The following is a 21693-nucleotide window of genomic DNA, read 5'->3' as shown; positions in this document are numbered from 1 at the left end:
TGCTGTAAGATCTTCAACAGAATGAATGTTTTTGAAGGGTAAAAGACTTATAGTCACACTATTATCATCTTTTGATCAATTTTAAACGTGTCCGCAGATTTTTATTTATTTATTTATGATTATGTAATTTTTTGCCAAAACACAAAAAAACTGTCGTTTTCTAGGACATAGTTTCTGTAGAGCGACAATAGCTCATCAGAAATCCTAAACCTGTAGTAAAACTATGTTTTCTGAATGGTTCAAAGTCATTCTAAAGATAATCATTTCATTATCAAAATGAATGGACCAAGTATGTAACATTATTTTGAGGGAGAGGGATTTTGGTAAAGCATTAAGTCTGTTTGATTTTTTTTTTATTGTTTTGAATGCATGTAAAGACTGTCTGCTCCTGCACAGATAGAATCAGTTTGACAGTGACATGTTAAGTTGATTTCTATCAAAAGTCATAAAATAACGCACCTTGAAACATCAACTAATCATTGAGGCATTAAATCATAAGATGATGTAATCGATGACTAAAACCATTACCTTGTTTTTACTGAAGTGCAGGAGGAAAGACAGTCAAGGATGATGGTGTGAGAAATGATAAACAAATGGATTTGTAATACATTTAACACAGATTTTATTAAAGAAAACTTAGAGGCAAAGAAAAACCCTCAAATTATTATATCTCAAAAAACAAAGAGATGCGTTTTTTCCCTCACAAACTAAACATTAACATCTGACTCATTTGGGAAAAATGTAGACATTTTTCTGAACTCTTTAACTAAATGAATGGAACATCTGTAGAAAAAAACAACAACTGTATGATGGAGAAAAAAAGGAATTATTTCACATCACAAAGAAGAGCCACGCCCCGCAGAACCCAGTGTTCTGGAGGTTGGGTCGTTTTCAGTCCCACTGATGCGATGCAGTTGATATCTGTTCTGGTTGGTTTCTTGTAAATTGGACAGGAATAGAGACGGGGATCCTTTACAACTGCAACACAAAAACACACAAAAAATGGGGTGTGGTACATATGGGGAAATAGCGCTAGGAGATTAAGGTTTTGAAATTAAAGCTCTTTGGTAGCAGAACTCTTCATAGTTTACAAAATATTAGCATCAGAGGGATGCCACCCAGCTCTGCCACGGTCAGTTTTCATGAAGGTAAATCTGTTAAAAATCTGGCAATGAGCTTAAGTCAGAAGAGCAAATTTCATTCCTAGTCCTGCCTCTTTTTACCTACTTAAGTACATCAATCATAATATGTTTAGCTACAGGAGATTCCTTGAAGAGGCAAAAAAGCAGTTAATGTTGAATCAGCCTGTTGATAATGAAACCACAAGCTCTTAAATAAGGATGACTTTACAGAGATGAGTTTTTCTGACTTTTCTTCTTCTTCTCTGAACTTCCTGAAGCTGAAATTTTGTTACACCAGAAAAAAAATCATCATTGCTATTGTTTATTCAAAAATGGCAGATGCAAAGATATTTTTTGAAAAAAAAAACCCACTTATTCGTGTATTTTTTAAGGCAGCATTTATGATGATTGTGGTCCACATGGAAATTTCTGAATGTTTGTCTTAAACACCTGCCTAGCATCAAAGCCTTTCGGACATAGCTTCTATGTGTTCTCATTTATGGAATATAACTTTCATAAAAAGCTAAAGAATCATAATTTATTAATACATTATTAATGTAATGATTCTTGTTAATCCCTTGGTGCTGGAATTTTTATATATTTATATATATAAAAATTCCCTTATGTATTTGCTTTCAAGTAGAAGCCAAATTAAGGTAATTTTTGAAGTAAAAGTGGTTTGTTGCATATTTGCATCAATAGATGTCAAGCGGTTAAACCTTGGTCAAAAATGAATACACCAAGTGTGTGTGGTAGTGTATGAGTGGACCCTTAATGCCTCTTTACTCAAAGATTCGAAACATTTTACATACAAAAAAAGTTTCTTTAGAACTACTTTGTGATCTTTGCAAAAACCTAATGCAGGAAAAACCGCTTTGTGTCCCTCCTGTTCCTGTAAGACAATAAATTAGAATGCAAATTTTTTTTTTTTTGCCCATTTAGAAATGTTTCTGAACCTAAAATGCAAAATAAACTGATGCTGTTGGGGGTACCTATATATTTCCACATAACAAAGACCATCTCATGATGGTAAGAGACAGTTTAATGGTGAAGACTCTGAAAGATAATAATGGAGGATATGTAAACAAAGGATAGAGTGAAGGCACAGCGACGACTGTCACCAAGTTTCAGATGCCCACCAAGGCGTAGAGATTAAAAAGGAAAAACCTCCATCTGAATGAATAAAACCAAACTTTAAAAAATATTTTGTTCTACTCAAGATGTTTTAAGATCCCTGCCTACTTTTAATTTTGTCTTCTTTATGTTTCATCATCTTAGTAAAAGCCTCACTCCCACAGTCTGAAGACAGAGGCCCCACACTTGGTCTGCAAGTTTGCACAGAAGGTCTGTGTTGCAGTAACATAAGCATGAATGCCAGCAAGTAACTGTTGTGTCTGTTCATGGTTTACGCATGCTCACTGAGATGACCCAAAGCTAATTCCACTGAAAACAGATTGTCCATTTAAATATCACATGTATCCAGTATAAGGATGGGATGTGAACCTTAAAGAGGATGAAATTTTAAGATCTTATAAGGACAGATCAGATTAATACAGAATAAATCCTTCCAACAGTCTCCCATTGGTGTGAGTTCCTGAAGAACATGCTCACCATTGTTCTCTGCATACATCCAGATCACAGGCATCATTTCAAAGAGGACTTTGGGTTTAGATTCAGTGAGCCTGCAGTTGTTGCGGTCCCAGCTGGCCCCCTCCAGGTAAAGGCCATATACATACACCCCCTTTGCAGGCGGATGGGGGATGTCATCCTTCATCCATTTGGTCACCTCATTACAGAGCACCATGCGGTCCAGGGCCCAGCCCTTGTTGGCTCGGGCTATTTCCTGTAAATAAAAGAAATCTGCCGTTTAGCCTAACAAGAGGGCTTGCAACACTTAAACATTAAGCAGTTTCTCTGCCTTACAACAGTTACTATTAGAAAGGATATTATGCAGTTACAAGAAAAAAAGAGTTTCTTTGTCAGTGCAAAAGCCATTTGCATTAGAGGTGTTGTCCTTGAACTAATGTTAGACTTTAAGTTCAATTGATTTAATACTTTAAATGAAGTATCTTGTAAAGCTAACATGCAAAAGCTGATAATAAATTGGAAGAAAGAATTTACAGTAAAATCAGTGACTGTCCAGAGTCTTGATGCAAAAAATCAAATCTAATCAATACTTATTATTACTCCTAGAACTCAACAACTATATTCTAAGTAAAACACACATCAGCATTTTCAAAATGGCCTCTAAGTCTGAGGAACTGAGATTTTCCCACAGAGCAGAATAGGCCAGTGGACGGTAACTGAGAATCAGTTTTTTCCGTCACTGAAATAAACTCAAAAATTTATTTTTGTTGAGTTTTTAGACCTTGTGAAGCTTTACCCCCCACATTTTTTGTGAACAATAAACCGATTGTAGAAACTACTAATCATGTGAATCCATCTTTTGTTGTTTTGTAACAGCCTGATGTGGTGTGTACCTGTTTCATAGCTGTCAGGAAACCTTGAGGGTTGAAAAAGCCCGTCATCCAGAAGCAGTTGGGCCGGCCTTTAAAGAGCCAAGTCTGAAACTGACGGTTCCGCTCGAGGAGCTCTGTGAACCAGAACCCCAAAGTGCTGGAGGCCCAAGACTCCTGATGAGGAAAATAAAAAAAGAAAAGCTAAAAACAAAATAATCAGTAAGTTGCAACACAATGTGTGATCCCTGGAGGATCCAAAAAGAATGACAAAAATAGTAGCAATCAGCAGGAAAAGAAAAGCATAATGTTTAAAATTGTTCCTGATTAGTCTTGACAAATACTCAAAAAACCTAATAAGAATCAATTAAAATAATCAATAATCAATTTGAAAACTTGCCTCTTTATAGTTTTCAGGCAGTGGGAAGCAAACATGTAGACCTTCAGAGCAACATGAAACAGCCCAATATCTAATTTATCTTTCACTATGTTTGACAAGTTAATATTTGTTTTTAGATATTCTAAAAAGGCTGTTGGTATTCTAAGATGAAATGAGTCAGAAGCTGTTAATGAGTTAAAAAAGACTATCACAAGGACCCATTTCCCTGTTTCCAAAGGACTGACATTTTAAAATTAAAATCATGCTTACCAAGGAATTCTTAAGAACAACACGATCGATATGAGAAATCACAAGTGAGGAACTCAAGTCAGCTGACCTTCATCCAACGAGCTGGAATACGAGCATCATACATGCAGTCCAGGGCGTCCCGCAGGTTCTCGCTCATGATGATGGTTCCATCTATGGCTAGCTTGAGGTCAATCAGGGTGCTTCGCACCAGCATTATGACCCTCTGCATTCGATCGATCTCCTGACGCAGAAAGATGTTCATGGGCTTTAAAGGTCCCATCTTCTGGAGGCGCTCTCGAACCTGGATTCATACAAAGAAAACACACAACATCCATGTACAAACACAGCTGTTTTGAGTGAATGCAAATAAAAAGATAAGTCTAATGTAAACAAAACAAACTAAATGGGAATATATATATAAACAATATCAGTGATTCCTAGCCTTTTGGCAACATTCTCTTTCAGCTTCAGATCCTTTCTTTCTTTTTAGGATAGTTTCCTTTCTTACAAAGAGAAAAAAAAGTACATTTTCTTTTAACTTTATTAACTTGACGAAAAAAAATGTTTTCAGTGTATGAATGATAACATTGTTTAGCAGAAATTAGTTATAATACTTTATGGATCAGACACCATACTCTAAAAAATACTTAACACATAAAATAATTATTTTTACACATCAATGGAACAACTTAAATAAAACTTTTGTTCCTTTTGTTTGCAAATTTTTGTAACACTTCTACAAGAATCCCTTTTGGAGTCTCATGGTTGCTGGAGCCTATCTCAGCCACAGGGGAGGCGAAGTACACCCTTGATGGTTTTTCAGTCCATTGCAGGGCAACACAGAGACACACTAGACTCACATCCATCCTCTGTCCATCCATCCGTCTTCCAAACACATTACTTTTCTTTTGGGGTCACGGGGCTGCTGGAGCCTGTCCCGGCTACTGTAGGGCATTGGCGGGACACACGCTGGACAGATCACCAGTCTGTTGCAGGGTCACACAATCGCACATTCATTCTCACATGCACACCTAGGGGCTATTTAAAGTCACCAATCAACCTATGATGCTTGTTTTTTGGCAGTTGGAGGAAGCCGAAGTGCACGAGGAGAAGATGCAACAGTCAACCAGGGCCTTCTCACTGTGAGGTGAGAGCGCTAACTACTGCGCCACCATACAGACCATCATCTAACACATGTTCCATCATGTAACCCAAAATATGAAACTAACGCTTCACATATTTATCACACATTTGACACCCATAGCTTACCCAAATAAAAAAAGAAAAGTGGAAGATAAGCTCACCTCAAAGGGAATGTAATCAGGGGGCAGCTTTTCAAGCATGTCATCGGCCATCCTGGACACTGCAGCCTCTCTGGTCTCCCCTCCTCCTGATGAGCTGTCCTTTGGTTGAATACTGAGGATGGTGTCCAGCACATCCTTAGCCTGTTTACTCTGAAACGTTATATCTGCGTTTGGGTGAAGACCAAACACCTCAGGAGTGTCATAGGCTGGAAGACCCTGCAAATGTGGAGGACAGAGGATTTGAGACCATTTAGGTAGAAGTAAGTAAAAAAGATTAAACAAATGAATCACCCAATCCCTTCCAAACATGAACGGTCACGTTTTATCACTTCAGCATAGTGTTGGCATGTGAAACGTGCATATGACTGTTTTGATTCTTAATCAATGGATCATGTTGTGCTTCCAAAAAAACGAAACAGTGTGTGCATTGTGCATTAGCTAAGAACGGGGGGTATTGAGCCCACATCTGAGTTTGCGTCCCTGGCCTTTTACTCATTTCCTAATTGGATCATTTTGTCTCTGTTTTTAGTATGCTCTGACCCAGAACCATTCAACCCGTTCTGACCTCACTCCTCCTGTACTCCCTACAGCCTCTGACCTACCTGGACCCCCACTAACCCTGGATTCCAAGCAGCTCTCCTTCAATAAATCTTTTTCAATAAATCACACATCACCTCACCTTATCTGACCATGACATTTTGGGGGGATTAAAGCTGTTAAAATGTGGCTGTGTGCACCACACAGACCTACTGTCTTCTAGGACTAGTCAACAATTCTCTTCTATGTCTGAATAATGCTAAGTTCTCATGTCATCCCCAGTGCCTTTTTGAATTTCTCGCCACTTCTGGAAGATCATGAAATAAACTATACTTTGACTCTTCATCCACTTGGTGTTCTCCATGAGGAGTCCTGCAGCAGTCAAGGCCAATTTTCCACACTTGTCTCATAGGATAAACTGATTTAGTAATTAACCAAGCAGCTTAAAGAAATCCCATGGCTCACCAACAGATTTTCTCCCACAACATAGTCAATGACTCATTAGGGAATACACAACTTTCAAACTTTTGTATTTAATTGTTAAAAATAAAGCACAGGTAAAGATGTGTAAAAAATTCTGTACATTGGATTATTTTCTTATTGTGTAAATATTTTTCAGGGATAGTACTATCAGTCTGAACCTGTGTTCTACACTTCATGAATCCAGCAGCACATTATACTGCTCAATTTGTTTTTCACCCATGTTCACCTATTTTGGATTGTTTCCAGAATTCAATTGGAGAAACAAGACTTTTGGCTTTATTTATTTTTAAGAATCTATCACATTTTGACTTAAACTAATGTTTGGAAATTTAGAATATTTTATGACAAGATTATACCAATGTGAGAAGGTTTTGTGACACCAAAATGATTGTGTGTCATGTCGAAGCTCTTACAGACAGCAGCTTGAAGGTCAGTGGAGGAGGCTTGGAGGAAACTGTCTGGGCTAATAAAAAAGGGCTTCTCAGTGTCATGATGCAGATTTTTTGTTGTGCAGTCCTCTTTGTTTATCTCTCTAAATTTCCCTAAATGCGGAAGCAATCATGGACTAAAAGTAGTAGTGTTGTCTGCACGTGCTCAGTAGCCTTACCTGAATGTAAGCCAGGTATTGGTCGACGCTGGAGCACTTTGGGATGCCGTAGCCCTTATAGAAGTTAAAGTCACGTTCAAACATATTCTTGTTGAACCACACCTTAGAAAAGGTGTTGAGCAGACGCTTGTCATAGTCATCAGTGACACGGCCACCATATTGAATCTCCCCAATCATGTATTGGACTGTGTTCCATGACACAAGCTGAAAAAAAAATAAAGTGTTAAAATGTAAAGAAACTTCTCAATAACAATATAACTAGAAATAGATAAATATATTATTATGTACAGACATTAAAGACTATTTTAATTTTACACTAATTTCTCAATTATTTGTATTTGTGGGTTAGATGAAAGTGAAGTACAGGCCAGGCTGATTCAAGTTGTGGTATTTTGCAATTTGTATTCCACTTTGGTGCAACAAATGCAGGTTTTATGACCCTGAACACATTCTTTGAATTACACTACTTACAGTATATTATTAATTGTATCATTATTCACGATAGAACTAAATATGCTAAGTTAATGTATATAAAACATTTAAATAATCACAGGACTTTTTAAATGCTAGTTTTAAACTATCACACCACTGCTGATTAATTCAAACATCTATGACAATTCAGTAAATAATGCCTAAGTGTTATTGTAGTTAAAAGTCAATCATCAATTTGACGAATGAGATCAGTATTTTAGTTTGTACCAAACTTCATATGAAAAAAGGTCACTTTATTCTTCATAGCAAGCAGATGAAGCAGGACATAACTTATTTCACATTTAAGAACAACTGGACATGCATAACACCCTGTTATGACATTCATGGTCATACGTGGTATTTTTTTGCTCAACTCCTTTTAAGAACATTACTTTATGTTATTTTAAAAAAAAAGAAAGAAGCACATTTGAACATGCAGATTTTGTAAATTTTGCGCAATATTTTCTAAATTTAAATGTATTGCACAGATGTTTCCAATTTTAGGAAAGGGGACACCTTTGAAATCTTGCAAAAGGCAGAAACAAGTAATAAGTGAGCCAGTTGTCTCACCTGGTCATTCAGACTCTTAATTATTTATACTGAAATTTTTTTGAAAAAAGGTGTAACCCACTTGTTTGGTGTCCATATCGTCCAGATGGTTCTGAATAAACTGGACTGTGGCGTTGAAGTCAGCCTGGTTGAACTCGTAAGGGATGTTCCATCCTAGAGGGCCAAACTTTCTCCTCTCTTGTACTGTGCTGTGCAGAAACGCTACACAGTACAGCATTGGCTTCCACTGGTTCGTGTTGCTGACATCCAAAAGGTCCTGGTTGATACCTGGAGAAGGATTCACAGAACAACTCAATTCAAAAGATTGACTCCAATAAAACCAGTTTAAAAAACAGCTAAAGGTACTGTGAAAAAATAACATTTATTCTACAGTTTGCCTAAAATATCCTCTCATAAAGATGTGACCATGATATATGCCAAACATACCACTGGAAACAATGAGGATCACTATTTTATCTGCCAATAAACAGCACAAATAGATTTCTTTATCAATTCAACCAAAGAAAAAAAAACTGGTTTATGTATATGGAGTTTTCTTCACACCTCACCTCGCTCTATTGGGGTGTATTATTGTTAAACGTATCATATTTTTACCATTCTAGAGTTAATTTCTGGCATAATAGTGTCCTTGTGTTCTGTCAAACTTGTGTTTGTTGTATTTCCTTCTTGAAAAAACCTTCTAGGAAAAAGATTTTCTAATATAAACAAAAACCAGCAAAACTGTTTTAACTCCTTTCAGTTTTACAAGCCTCCACCGGGGCTGATGATCTTTTTGTACTAGATCCATAAATTGCTAAACATGCATTTTTTGTCTTTTAGTTACATGTCTTTATCAGATCACTTTCTCCTAAGAGTGAAGAAGAGTGATGGTCTGTGTGTCTTTGTCTTCAAGGCCTTTGCTCAGAACTGCAAACAATACTAATAATATGAAAAAATGTTCCTACTAATCAATCAATTATGCCCTCTTTTGACATTTTTCAGGTTTTAATGTTTGGCTGTGTTTCCATGGTCAAACCATGAACAGTTTTTAGCTAAGTTGAACGAAACAGACTCACCTCCGTAGGTTCTCTTGAGGCCTGCTTTGAGGCCCTGTGGGGGTTCATTGGTGAACTTGATGGACATCTGCAGGAGTGTGATGGGGAAGTTTTTGTGGACCTCTGTGGTTATCCAAAGACGGAAGGAGTCATTAATACATTCGGTTTCTATCACGGTGTCCATGAGCTCATCCATGAAATTCAGGCCCAGGTGGCAATTCTGGAGTAAAGCCCAGCCACCCTGAAAACAGTGACAAGGGTAATGAATCTTTAAAGACTGTACAATAAAAACTTCTTAAACTTAATTTCAACAAGCATATTCTTTTCTAATTCAAGGAAGCGTAGGAGCAGAGAACTGACTCACATTAGCCATTGTTTGCTGCAGCAGCTTCCGGGCATGGACCTCTTGTCCTTGTCCCATGGACACATATCGAGTTTCGATCTTTAGCTTCTTTCCCAGAGCTATGATGGAGTCAGTTGGATCTGACCCCATCGACAGGAAGCAGATTAAAGGCGTTCTTGGGTTTGACTCCTCCCATGTCCCCTCCACGTCAAGAATCACCCCTTCAGTATACTTCTCCCCCATTGCATCTCTGATGTATTTTCGGGCCTGGAGGAGAATTTTTTTTTCGGTATGTTGTCAAATATTATCACACAAAGAACAAGAACTAATTGAGTTGCAGTTAGTAAAAGCAAAACTGAGAGAAAAAATAAATTATTAAAATAAATTCAGATTTGTTTAATTTAAACTAAGGTGAACTTTAGAAACAAAAAAGAGACAGAATCAATGATAAAATGTATTTAACTATTGACTTAGAAAACGTTTCACAAAAAGATTAACAAAAGTTTTCGGCAACTGAGCCGTATAAAAGACAGTGATGTAAAAATTATGTTTCTGAACCTGTGCAATAGTCCTGTCAGGACACCAGCAGCGAATGAGGAGTAGACGTCTAAAACAGTCAAGAGATTGGTAAGAGTTTGGGAGAACTTCTTCCTCTGGAGCTTCCTTATCAAACCAGGACTTCCACAGTTTCTCATGATGACTTATCTGGAAAACAGGGGAGCTCAGTTGTATTTCAACAGCAACAATCAATTTTAGTGCTGGGGTTAACCTGTTTCATAAAACAAATAAAATATAGTCAGGGAACTATAGTGTATTGAAAGAAAGGTACATGTACATTTAAAAATATGTGAGGATACATGAAACGCATGTTGTAGTAGATAAATACGGTATAATACTTAACAAAAACGGAAATGTTCTGTGTAGTGGTTTACACTACACAGAACATTTAGCTGTTTTGACCTAATAGTTAAACAGTTTCAGCGTTTTCTATAGTTCTAAAAATGACTTCAGTCCTTTTTCCTGTAGGTTTCCAATGAACTCTAAGGTGTGCTTTTGATCAAGATGGATCGAAATGTTATTGGGCAGTGTCAGAGCTTGTTACAGCATCCCCTTAAATAGAGCCAAGGAGGGCCAGAAGGGATAAAGAAAATGACTTTGGAAAGGCCTGACTTACTGTAGATGCTAAATGTCAGAGACAATGGAAAATGGTATTTTATTAGTAATGGAGCCAAGATGAGACACGATGCTAGTGAGCATAAAGGAGCTGTAAATATATTTTGACATTTGAATATAAGATAAGAGCCAGGAAGAGCTGTAAGGAGATTCTCAAATAATACCAAGCCTCCATAGCCTCCAAGCCTCCATATACCAAGTAAGATTTTCTTTTTGCTTAAGAAGCTGAAGCCATAACTGAACAATCTTTTAGGATAGCAGACGTGAGTGGGCTGTACCTGGTCCAGAATTTCAGAGAATTGCCATAGTTTGCTGAGCTCGACGAGATTCAGCCAGCTCATGTCCAGAATCCATTCAGCAGGTTTCTGAGGGCAGGTCTTCAGGTCCAGAGATGCACCTCCTGGATTATTTAAACACACACATTTACACCTAAATTTTGAAAGGTTTATCCAAACAATGAGCCAAAGTACACATGTTCCTCCCCAAAACGATGTTAATGCTAAAACTATAAAAACACATGGGTCACATTCAAAATTGTTTTTGCTTTTTTAAATAAGCAGAAACAATAAGATATACAAAGTTAAACGTGATTCAGAGATCAGCATGTCAAAGCAGACAGATGGTAAAGCTGCATGCATGTTCTGTGGCTGACTTTTCTTGCTCTGACAGTTGCTTCTTTGCTTTTGTCCATGGTGGGGGGATCCTACTAAATCTGTGGGTCTCAAAGAGCCCAGGATTTCCAGGATACATGTAAACACAGACTTCAAACTAAACGATACATGAAAAGAAAGTTGTTCAAAAGATTACCACATTTCCTGAAAAATAACAGAATGATGTATACTTAATAAGGTTACATGAAAACACTATACTGGGTTACTTAAGACAACCGCACAATGTTTTATGAATGGCATTTTCTAACGTATCAAAATCGTTTTGAAAACATTTTTACTTATATAATTTTGTGCTGATTCTTGTCTCTTACCTTTGATCAGTGTGAGAAACTCCTTATGCGTAACATTTTTGCCCTGCATGTCAATCTTTAGTGTCAGGAGCAAAGTAAAGAGAAACTTGTGCTCTTCGTACAGGCCGCGGGCTGCGTAGTAATAGACTTTGAACGTCATGTACTCAATGATGCTCTTTATACGTTCGCTGGTGTTGGAGCTTTTAGAAGATCTGTCCAGGATAAACAATATTTCAGAGGTTTTGTGCAGTTCATATAAATGATGCTAATTAAATAAAACAGATTGAAACTTTTTTATCTGACAGAACCAAGCACAAATGTAATTTACTATATGATAATAAACATGCCATTATGTTTTCAGGTTTAAAAGAAAATACCAAGAATATATGAATCTACATGATTTTGCACATTTTTACTTTGACAAAGAACAATCATGATCAATATGTTTCTAAACCTAGATATCTTCAATATAAAGATCATGAGCAGCGTTATGGATTTAAAAGTCTTGTTAGAACTTTGAACAAAACTCTTGTTTAATCTTTCGTTTGCTAAAGGCAAAAAGGGTCACAGATGCTGAGCATCACAAAGACAAACATTTTAAAAAGACACATAAATGCCCAGGTTATAATAAATAATTAAGCATATATTTTAGTTTTGGGAGGTTCAGTTACTTACCGAGCTAGAGAAAGATCAAACAGTCCTAAGAACTGTGTGAGAGAGGTCTGGTACATGACGTTGACCATGCTCATCTCAGTGATCAAAAAGTACAGGATGCTGCCTCTTGTGGCGACTGAGAACACATAACATACAAACAATAATTAGTTGACATAAAGCTACTTAATTCATTCTTTGGTTTTAAGTCACATAGCTCTAAACTGTGGTATTCCTAAACATACAAATTACCACAATGGGATATCACGCTCCTAGTTTACAAAAATAGTACAAATTACAAAACAAATATCTTGACTTTGGAGCTTTAGTCAAAGCAACAACTTAATTTCCTCTGGGTCTATTCTGATGCCTTACCAGGTCGGTACTCCTCTCTAGCAGCATTTATCTGGATCTGAGTATCTCCTGCTATCTGCAGTTTCTGATTGACCTCCTCTGCTGTCTGCTTGGTGTTTCCAAGCACAACGATGAGACTCTCATCATCCACAAGTGAGCCCTACACCAACATGACACATGGACAGAAACATCACCTTTGATTCTCCATAATCATATTTTTCCCGAATTTGTACAGACCTGAATTTCCTTTGCTTACCTGTGTGCTGGTCAGCCTGTACAGCAGGTTGTCCTCAAGTTCCTTCATTTTTCTCTTGTTATATGTCACATCTTCTAAAAGGTCAGTCCTCTCCTTCTCCATTTCCTGATGATTTGAGCACAATGATGAGCAACACATTTTTGCATTTATTGCATTTTTAAGTTGAACTGATGTGAAGTACAGCCCCATAAAGGTTTATGCTGGTATCCGAACTAAACTTCACAGAATATTCTCCTTAACTGCCAGAACCTGTGTAAAGGGTTATAATTTTGAAGTGGGGATATTTCAAGTTACATTTTTCAAGAGCCAAAATAAGGCATAAAGGAGGGAGATGAGTCAAAACATACAGGAACATCTACATGCTTCATTTAGACATTAAGTAAAGCATCTATGTAAAACTAAAACTGAGTTGTTAAGATATGATCCTATATAGGGCCACAACATTTTATACTGTATAATTAAATGTGTGTGTGTAAAATACCCGTTTTTCTGTGAGAATGACTCTGCCGAGAAGCTGGTCTTCAAGTCCTCTTATTGTGACGGTAAAGTCAATAATTGAGGTGCGGGCACTGATTTCTGGAGTATAAGCTGGGTTAGGAAGCTTAGTGGTCATGTAAAGCTTGAAGCCCTTCATCACATCCACCTCTTTGTCACCAATTTTCACCTGGAAAAAGAAGACGTTAAAAGGCCCAGGATCAAATAAAAATAATAATTATAGTTGAAGAAAACATTTATGGTTAAAGGCCATCCATCATTTATAGATGACTTATACTTAAGGGCTTCTAAATAAAAGCATATTGTGAAATTAAGCATGAAAAAAATAGAACAAATTAAAAAAACTAGTCTTGATAGACTTGCCCAAATACCTGTTCAATATGTAAAAGATGCAGGTAAATATGCATCCGTGAGTATATCTGTCACAAAAAACATTTATTAAACTATACCTCCCTCCCTCCCTCCCTCCCTCCCTCCATCCCTCCCTCCATCCATGTCAGTTACAACATATGTAGGAATGTTTTCCTGACTAAAATTTCAGTATCAGTGAAGGTAGAAAGATTACGGTTTACAAACAACAGTGTAATTTTACTAAACATAGCTTCTGAATTCCATTTGACCGAACCTCTTCAATAAAAAGCTCAATATGTTCTACCTAAAAATAACACTTAAATTCCACTTAAAGTCCAAAAGGCCCCTTTGAAAACTTTTACTGCTTAAAAAAACATCCCTAAAATGAATATCAATAGCAAATTCTTGGTTTAGTTTAGCTAAAGTTTTGAATATAGAAAAACTTACATTAAAAACATATCAATTAATCACAGATATACATATGTGTAATTTGGAAAACCAAGGCATTCTGCTCTAATGATCACAGTAAATCGAGTTTTAAAGTTCAGTTTAGAACACCCCCTGCTCTCCCCATGACCTTGTGCTGCAGTGGGTATGGCATAGATGCACATCATCTATGCCAGGCTCCATTCTGATGGAGCCTGTGACAAAAAAGCCACTCCAAACCAAACCACATTTGCTCGCAAAAAATAAATCTGGAACATATCAGATTTTCAAGTTTTTTTTTAGCACTATACCTTGTATGTTGATCCAGTTTTAATAAAGTTTTTTTCTAGGACATTGTCTAATACAGGATCCAACTCCTCCCCAACATCTTCAATCAAAAGGGGGCGACCAAGAGACAGACTTTCTTCAAGATGGTTCCTGAAGTACTTGTGGTTCAGTGACGTAATCTGAAACCGGGAAAGCAAAACCATAAAATTGCTTCTACTGTAATTTTTATACATAGTGCATCGAAATAAGCAAACCTGCAGTTCATTCTTGGCCTCTTTGTTCTTGATCCACGTTTTTCCTTGCGTTTGTGGGTCAATAAGAAGCGGGAAGCGGGCGGCTTTGGTCACAATAATGCCATTATGGATGGAAAGCTCATCGTTAGGAAGTCCCTGAAGACAGAGATCAGATCAGTGAGGCTCCGTGACAAGGTTTGGTTATGGAACACATGGTTAGCATTAGCCAGGCACTAACCTGAAGGTTCCATTCACTAACAGTAGAGGCATCAATAAGTAGCTCCGTTATATCGAGATTGTTGCCGAATGGGATGCTGCGCTGCTTCAACTCACACTGCCATTCGTTTAGCAGGAGACTGCGAAACTCCTGATTAAAAGGACCAGAATAAGACAGAAAGGCTGTGGCCAGAAGAACATCTCCTGAAACAGAAAACATGTTAAGTCATTAGATCCCAAAAGAAATATAATCCAAATTAAATAAGGTGAGCTAATAAGTGTCCTTTATCTTTTTGAATACTGTGAAATTGTGAAACTTGAAACATGGAACTCACCCACGAGGCGCTTGGTTTGGGCTGCAAACTCTTTGCTCTGTTCTGTCCATCTCTCTTTCTCACCAGCAAGGCCGCTGATGAGATTGGATGCTATTTGCATCTTGCGCCTGCAGCGCTTAGCATCCTCGAGCAGGGTCTAAATATCAACAACCCAACACACAGTTTAGTGATCTGGAGAAATTGTTGTTTAATAGTGACCTTTAGTCTACTCATCCCATTAGATTGGTGCTGATTAAAACTGTTAATGTTCCCAAACCGTTCCCAAATTTTCAGAACAGCAGTAAACAGATGCAGCAACAATGTACATCTACAGGTTCTTTCTACCAAAAGCCCATGGACAAAATAAAAGTCTCAACAAAAATCCAAATCCTAGGTTCTATATTTTTTAAATCAGTTTTAAGTTGAGACAATGGTAATGCAATAGATAGAACGAATTGGGGCGGAAGAGAACTTGATTTTTTAAAACTTTATTGCATATTGACACATTTACAAGGCGCTTGTCAAAGTTATATTTACTGTTTACTGTTTTACTGTTTAAAAGTTGGCAGTTCTTGTGGTTGAGGACTGAGAACCTGAGACTTTGTACCCTTCATAAACCTTCTGATTTAAAAATCTGTCTGAAAAGTATCTGTATGAGCTGAAAAAAATTTTTCTCTGCCTCTGTAACTCAATTTTAAATGTAAATTATTAGTTTTGAATATAAAATATGTTGTTTTAAATTTGGGTACTTCTATTTTTCTATAAGACCAGGAGTCCACAATAAACACTGCTATTGTGAAGCAAAGAATATGTTCTAATTAACTATAATTCCTAATATATAACCTAAAAGTGCATGCAAACCCAAATAAAATGTGTTATTTTAGGATTTGCAGGTGATGACCAAAAAATGATGGTGCAATAGATGACAAGCGCTAACAGCAGTTTTTAGATACTTAGAGTGCTGCAGGGGCTCTTTCATTGAGTTTTGCCTTTCACATGAAATTGTTTACATGAACAGAAATAATGCTCTGACCTGCTATTGACAATGTGACTGCAACCACTATTAGGTTTCTTATTCCATGAATCATATTGCAATTGCTACAATGAGCTGTTTTTGTGTGTTCTTTCAAAAATGCCAGTTTTGAATTTATTTCAAAGCAAACATGCAAAATGGGTTGCGAGTCTTATTTTGTTTATTTTACACAACTTGTAAAATAATGTATGTAAGTAATGTTAGCACACAATTTTACACAAGGAAACCTTTATTAAACCAGGCTCCTCAATTCCAAGAAAAAAATCATTTCAGCTTCCTTTAGGATGTAGATTTTTTGTCATTGATGTTTTATGTGAGTGTTTGTTTTGTGATTTAGTAAGGCTATAGTTTTGGTCAGTAGAAGGAGCTAAGTATGTAGGTATTCATGTATCTGGTTAATAAATTCAGAGCTTGATTTTCCAAAGTGTGGACAGTTGCTCACCAGTTTCTCTGTCATGGCCTCCTCATACTCTGCTCGTACAACGTTCAGTTCTGCCTGCTTAGCATCCAGCTCAGCCTGAGCTTTCTCCAGATCCAAGTTAGCGACTGCCAAACGGTTTTCTTGCACTGCAAGGTTAGCCTGATGAAATACAGCACAGTGATCAGTGTAATGAGTGATTTTTTTTTTTCAGATACTTTATTTATCCATCAATGGGGAAATTCTTCTCCGCATTTGACCCATCCCCTGGGGGAGCGGTGAGCTGCAACTGAACTGCGCTCGGGAGGCGGTAACGTTAAGGGTCTTGCCTAAGGACCCTCACTGAGTGATGTTAACTGCTCGCCATTGATATGGTATTTCAGAGTATTATCTATAAAAGAGGCAGATGCAAAAAAAATCCGGACGTACAGTAGAAAGGTGATTACACTGCAGGGTATAACAAGTAAAAAATACTTTTTTCTTTGTAAGACTAAGACTGTAAAACTATTAAACTGGCAGACAGCCTTTTTATTGAGCAGCTCTTACATAATTTAGCCTGAAAATTGGGTTATTAAAACAATTTAATAATTTATCTTAAAGACAGCTGTTTTAAAAGCCTTGTATTGCGTAAAAACCAGGATTGATTGGAGAGAATGTGTTCCCTTTTTGAAAGAAGATATTCTTGAAAACACAAAGTTCACGCTGACAGTTACCTTCAAGGGCAACACTTCCTTGTTAATGGCGAAAAAGGAAGCCATTGCTTTGGTCCAAGATAAAAGGCCTGCCACATTGCTACTCGCTGTCCTGGCTCTTTCAATGTTGTAGTTAGGTAAGTTAAAATAGGGCTGCAGCAGCTCCACCGTTTCTTCATTGATGGTGTCTTTAGGGAATTGCTTAAAAAGAGAGAAAAACAAGAGAAGTGAGCTGAAACTTGACTACATTCAGTGAAAAAGGAACACTGTATACAGACTGTCTGTGTAAACCTTAATACCTTATTTAAAATAAATGCAGGCTGTTGAAACCAAGTGTTTCAGGTGAAAGGTGATGCACTGTTTTTTCTTTTTATTTCACTTCTTCTATATCAGGGGTCTGCAACCTTCAACACTTAGAGAGCCAGTTGATTTCTTCCATACCAAAACCCAGAAGGAGCCCCAAAGTCTTACTTTACTCTTCAGAAAAATGAGACACTGATTTGTATTTTTGTTTTTCTTACTATTATGCTTTATCAAAAATTAAAATATTGTTTATGGCATCGATAAAACATAAAAGTAAAGAGAAAATACCCTTTAAAAAAAAAAAGAATTAATTTATCATTTGAAAGAGGTTCATTTGCCTTCCATTCGGTTGTTGGACGACCTGCTCTATCGCCTGAGCTAAAGTGCCGCCCATTATTTTACCATTCGTGGTGCATCTTAGCCAGAAATTTGTCAATCTAACAAAATTAAATTAAATCAGACTTAATTTTTGAACCACAAGACACACTTAAAATCCTAAAAATGTTCCAAGGATAAAAAATCTGGTTTACAATCTGTTGTGCCTTAAGTCTGGACGTGCTTTATTGACCTCCAATTAATTTTCTGTGGTGCATGACCCTTTCAAAATGTTTTTGTTTAAATGAAAAACGTTTTACTTTTCTTTAACTGGAAAACCACAATAGAGACAATAGAGCATTAAAAGATACACATGTGACTCTAGAGCCTCAGGTTGCAGACCCCTGTCCTTTATGAAGACAGGTTTGGTGCTAATGTTTAAACTATGATATGATCTCTAGTTGCTAGACCAATACCAGTCTAAGCAACGTTTGTGTGACATTAGTGATTATTTGAATAACTTCAATATTTAAAATTGCACCTTCAATTCGCTTAAAAAGCTTCCAGATGTCATGAGATTAAGGGATTCCTGCCAGGAAGAAGTGATGAAGTTTGTCTCTGCATTGATCTCCACAGGGTTGACCCGCCTCCGCAACAGCAGCAGCACACAATCCATGGTTTGCATTATGAGGGGCGGGGGGCGGCTCAGTGTTCGCACTGTGGCAATGTCGGATGGCTTGATTGTCTGTCAGCAAAAACAGCAAAACATAGAAACCCAAACATTTAGCAGTTTCAAAACTTACACCACCTCATTGTGTGTTAAATTTATCTTTAAGGGCCCTTCTTGTACATACTTGCATAATATTGCTGACAGAAATGTAGCAAAATATGCCTAGAGTAATTAAAACAGGTTCTGAAAAGCAGCAGGGGTACAATTAAAAATGAAAAACTTCTTTTATAACTAAATAAAACATGATGTTGATAACTTAGCCGTTTGTAACATAACTGTTGACAGGAGGAAAACAGGTGCAAATAAAACCAGAAATCACACTTTGGTATTCCTTTTTAAGTGCCATACTTGCAGAGCAGCTTCTGCTTCTTCAAGAGCTGGCCGCGCCGCTTCAAGTTTTTCCTCTGCGATGGCTTTGTCAGCTGTAATACTGTCAACTATGGCTTGGGCTTTGTCCTTCACTTTCTGCACCTCTACTTTTACTAACTCTGATGCTTCGGCCTTAACCGTCACCTCTTTAAGGACCTGGAAGAAAAAATGGAAAATGCATTTTATTTGTTATAGCATAGAGAAGCTACATTTACATCAGCTACATTGTTTATCACATCGTTTAGACATTCTCATATTGCTTATAAGTAATCTCTCCTAAATAAAAGGAAAAACATTTAAAGCATTCCCTCTTAAATGGTGGATGATAACAAAAGAATATTTCAAATGAAATTTGAACCCTGACAATATTAAGTTTTAGAAAACACAAAAACACGTTTGTTTTGAAATAATAATTTTTTTTTTTTTCGTAATTTTTAGAAAAACCTACTTACCATGTCTGCTTTCTCGTTGGCAATTTGTAGCTCTTTTTCTTTCACCTCTAGCTCTTTGCTCAGAGCTGCTACAGACTCAGATGCCTCTTTTAGCTTTTGCAGCCCAGTGTTCATCCTGAAAATGTGAAAATCTCACAGTCGGTAAAAGCAAATGTTGCTGCTGCATACATTTACTATTCAGTTTGTCATATTGTAAGTATTTTTACACATTTCAAAATAAAGTAAATTAAGCATTTGGCGTCTTTAAAAAGACAAAAGATCTTTTCATTGCTGTGTTTTTTTAAATTTTTTTTCTTCTTGACTTTAATAGAAATAAATTATGTTGTGATTTGTTTTCTTTGCTGTATTTCAATTTTAAATTTCCAAATGTCTAAAACAACTTTGATCAAAAGCTCATTTCATAAAAATGAATGAAGTTTACCTGTTAGGTCAACAGTCATGATAACAACAGAAAAAAACAAAAACATAGGGACAATGTAAAATGAAAAATACATTCTAAATGCAAAAGTGCAATATGGCCATGAAACAGAGTAAATCTTAAAGTCAGTTTGCCTGTTGGCCAGCATTTGCACTTCGGCCCTCTTCTCCACATAGATGGTCTTGTAGCCCTGAATGAAGGACAGGTAGGACTTGGGAGTGACGTGGGTGGAGCGACGGTACCTAGATTCGATCAAGAGAGACTTACATTAATTTTATGACACCAGAGAATTAGAAAATGCTGTGTTTTCATGGAACCTTTCATTGAATTTCACAGAAATTGGGCCTGCACTACATGGTGATGAAAAAAAAACCCTCAAACCTAAGAGTTTTTCCCCCCAGAATCATTTACCTCAGAAAATAGTCAACACACTTTTCGGCAACACAATCCTGGAATGAGCCCATGCACTGAACCACCTCACTTTTGACCTGAGGAGAGCAGTCTATGTCAAAGGCAGAGAGGAAGTGATGCGAGACTGAAAGAGGTAAAAAACGAGAGAAAAGCAAAAATCAATGGAAAGGAGAGCAGATAAACTAGAAATAAACTAGAAACTAAACTAGAACACGTTCTTTTGTTTTATCAGTCATAGGCAATCTACTAGATTAAAATGATTCAGTCTTCTAAGACCACAATCCATTTCTTATTTTTTGCGCTGTAAAAAACTCAAAATAAATATATTATAAAATATACTATAAAACAAAGATGTAAAGAAGTGTAAAATTAGACCAAATCAACAACATTCAAGAAAAAGTACCTTCAACGAGGGCATCTTTCGGCCAGCGACTGAACCAGTCCATGGTGCAGCCGGATATCAGAGCTGGAAACTTCAAAGCCCGATTGCGGAACTTTTCCCCCACAGGGGAGAAGCACAGAACAACGTGAAGATTGTGTCTGACTCGAGACATAAAATAGTCATACAGGTTCTCATTGGTTGGTGGACGCCTGGGAAACTCTCGTTTCATGACCGGAACAAGATCACTGAGAATCTCATCCATCTCATTTCGAGCAAACAAGTTGGACACCTATAGACAGAAATGCATTTGTTAATGGAACAACCTGTCTCTCATAAGTTTAAGTGGGACAACTTGCATAATCAGTGACTGTCAAATACTTTTTTGCCCCACTATAAATAGATGCTTTTTTACCAAAACACCTTCCATTAGTGCTAAACTTTAGACATGTTACAATATCTTAGTCTTCATTACGTGTAATTTACATGTAATATAGGTTAAATATAGTCTGCAAACTTGTGGGACGGTGTTTTAACAGTTTCACTGTCACCATTTGTTTCTATTTAACTTAAATTCTAACATGACTAAAACCTTGTTTCTATTATAGTTCCAGTTTCATCACCATGTCTCAAGAAAAAGGACAAGCAGCATTTGTATGACCATTTCCTTGGTTAATCCCAGAGAAAAATCCCACAAAATCCCCATCTCAATTTCCGTCTCTGGTCCCCACTTAAGTTTTAAATCTTCCGTAGAAGCAGTATCTGCTGAAGATGAGAAAAGGGGGACAGAAGGAAAAGCAAAAAGTACCCAGATGTGGCAGAAGAACACACAATTTAGCATTGACTAGATTAGGAAGCAGGCAGAGGATGTGGATAGAAAAAAATTTGGGATGAGGAGTAA

At 37.0% G+C, this 21693-nt stretch overlaps 1 protein-coding gene across 3 annotated transcripts in view; it reads right to left on the bottom strand.

Annotated features, from left to right (window-relative positions):
• Positions 1 to 605: 605 nt before the first annotated feature.
• Positions 606 to 21693, bottom strand: part of dnah5 (dynein axonemal heavy chain 5) — a 60952-nt gene continuing 39864 nt past the window's right edge. For all 3 annotated transcript variants that reach the window (XM_023955674.1, XM_020703879.2, XM_023955675.1), the window contains 28 exons: positions 20817 to 21084; positions 20414 to 20537; positions 20137 to 20244; positions 19585 to 19699; positions 19112 to 19288; positions 18575 to 18778; positions 17437 to 17616; positions 16748 to 16885; positions 15294 to 15429; positions 14981 to 15162; positions 14764 to 14898; positions 14533 to 14688; positions 13431 to 13613; positions 12950 to 13054; positions 12715 to 12853; positions 12364 to 12478; positions 11710 to 11900; positions 11006 to 11127; positions 10113 to 10259; positions 9576 to 9821; positions 9233 to 9452; positions 8239 to 8444; positions 7137 to 7340; positions 5510 to 5725; positions 4294 to 4506; positions 3602 to 3754; positions 2733 to 2964; positions 606 to 978 (listed from right to left, as the gene is read on the bottom strand). In XM_023955674.1, coding sequence (XP_023811442.1) covers positions 827 to 978; positions 2733 to 2964; positions 3602 to 3754; positions 4294 to 4506; positions 5510 to 5725; positions 7137 to 7340; positions 8239 to 8444; positions 9233 to 9452; positions 9576 to 9821; positions 10113 to 10259; positions 11006 to 11127; positions 11710 to 11900; positions 12364 to 12478; positions 12715 to 12853; positions 12950 to 13054; positions 13431 to 13613; positions 14533 to 14688; positions 14764 to 14898; positions 14981 to 15162; positions 15294 to 15429; positions 16748 to 16885; positions 17437 to 17616; positions 18575 to 18778; positions 19112 to 19288; positions 19585 to 19699; positions 20137 to 20244; positions 20414 to 20537; positions 20817 to 21084 — 4767 coding nt within the window. In that variant the 3' untranslated portion in view covers positions 606 to 826. The remainder of the gene's footprint in view (positions 979 to 2732; positions 2965 to 3601; positions 3755 to 4293; positions 4507 to 5509; positions 5726 to 7136; positions 7341 to 8238; positions 8445 to 9232; positions 9453 to 9575; positions 9822 to 10112; positions 10260 to 11005; positions 11128 to 11709; positions 11901 to 12363; positions 12479 to 12714; positions 12854 to 12949; positions 13055 to 13430; positions 13614 to 14532; positions 14689 to 14763; positions 14899 to 14980; positions 15163 to 15293; positions 15430 to 16747; positions 16886 to 17436; positions 17617 to 18574; positions 18779 to 19111; positions 19289 to 19584; positions 19700 to 20136; positions 20245 to 20413; positions 20538 to 20816; positions 21085 to 21693) is intronic.

Source organism: Oryzias latipes, chromosome 6, assembly GCF_002234675.1.
Source record: "Oryzias latipes chromosome 6, ASM223467v1".
Classification (NCBI taxonomy): Eukaryota; Metazoa; Chordata; class Actinopteri; order Beloniformes; family Adrianichthyidae; genus Oryzias; species Oryzias latipes.
This window is presented reverse-complemented; position numbering and strand designations above follow the sequence as displayed.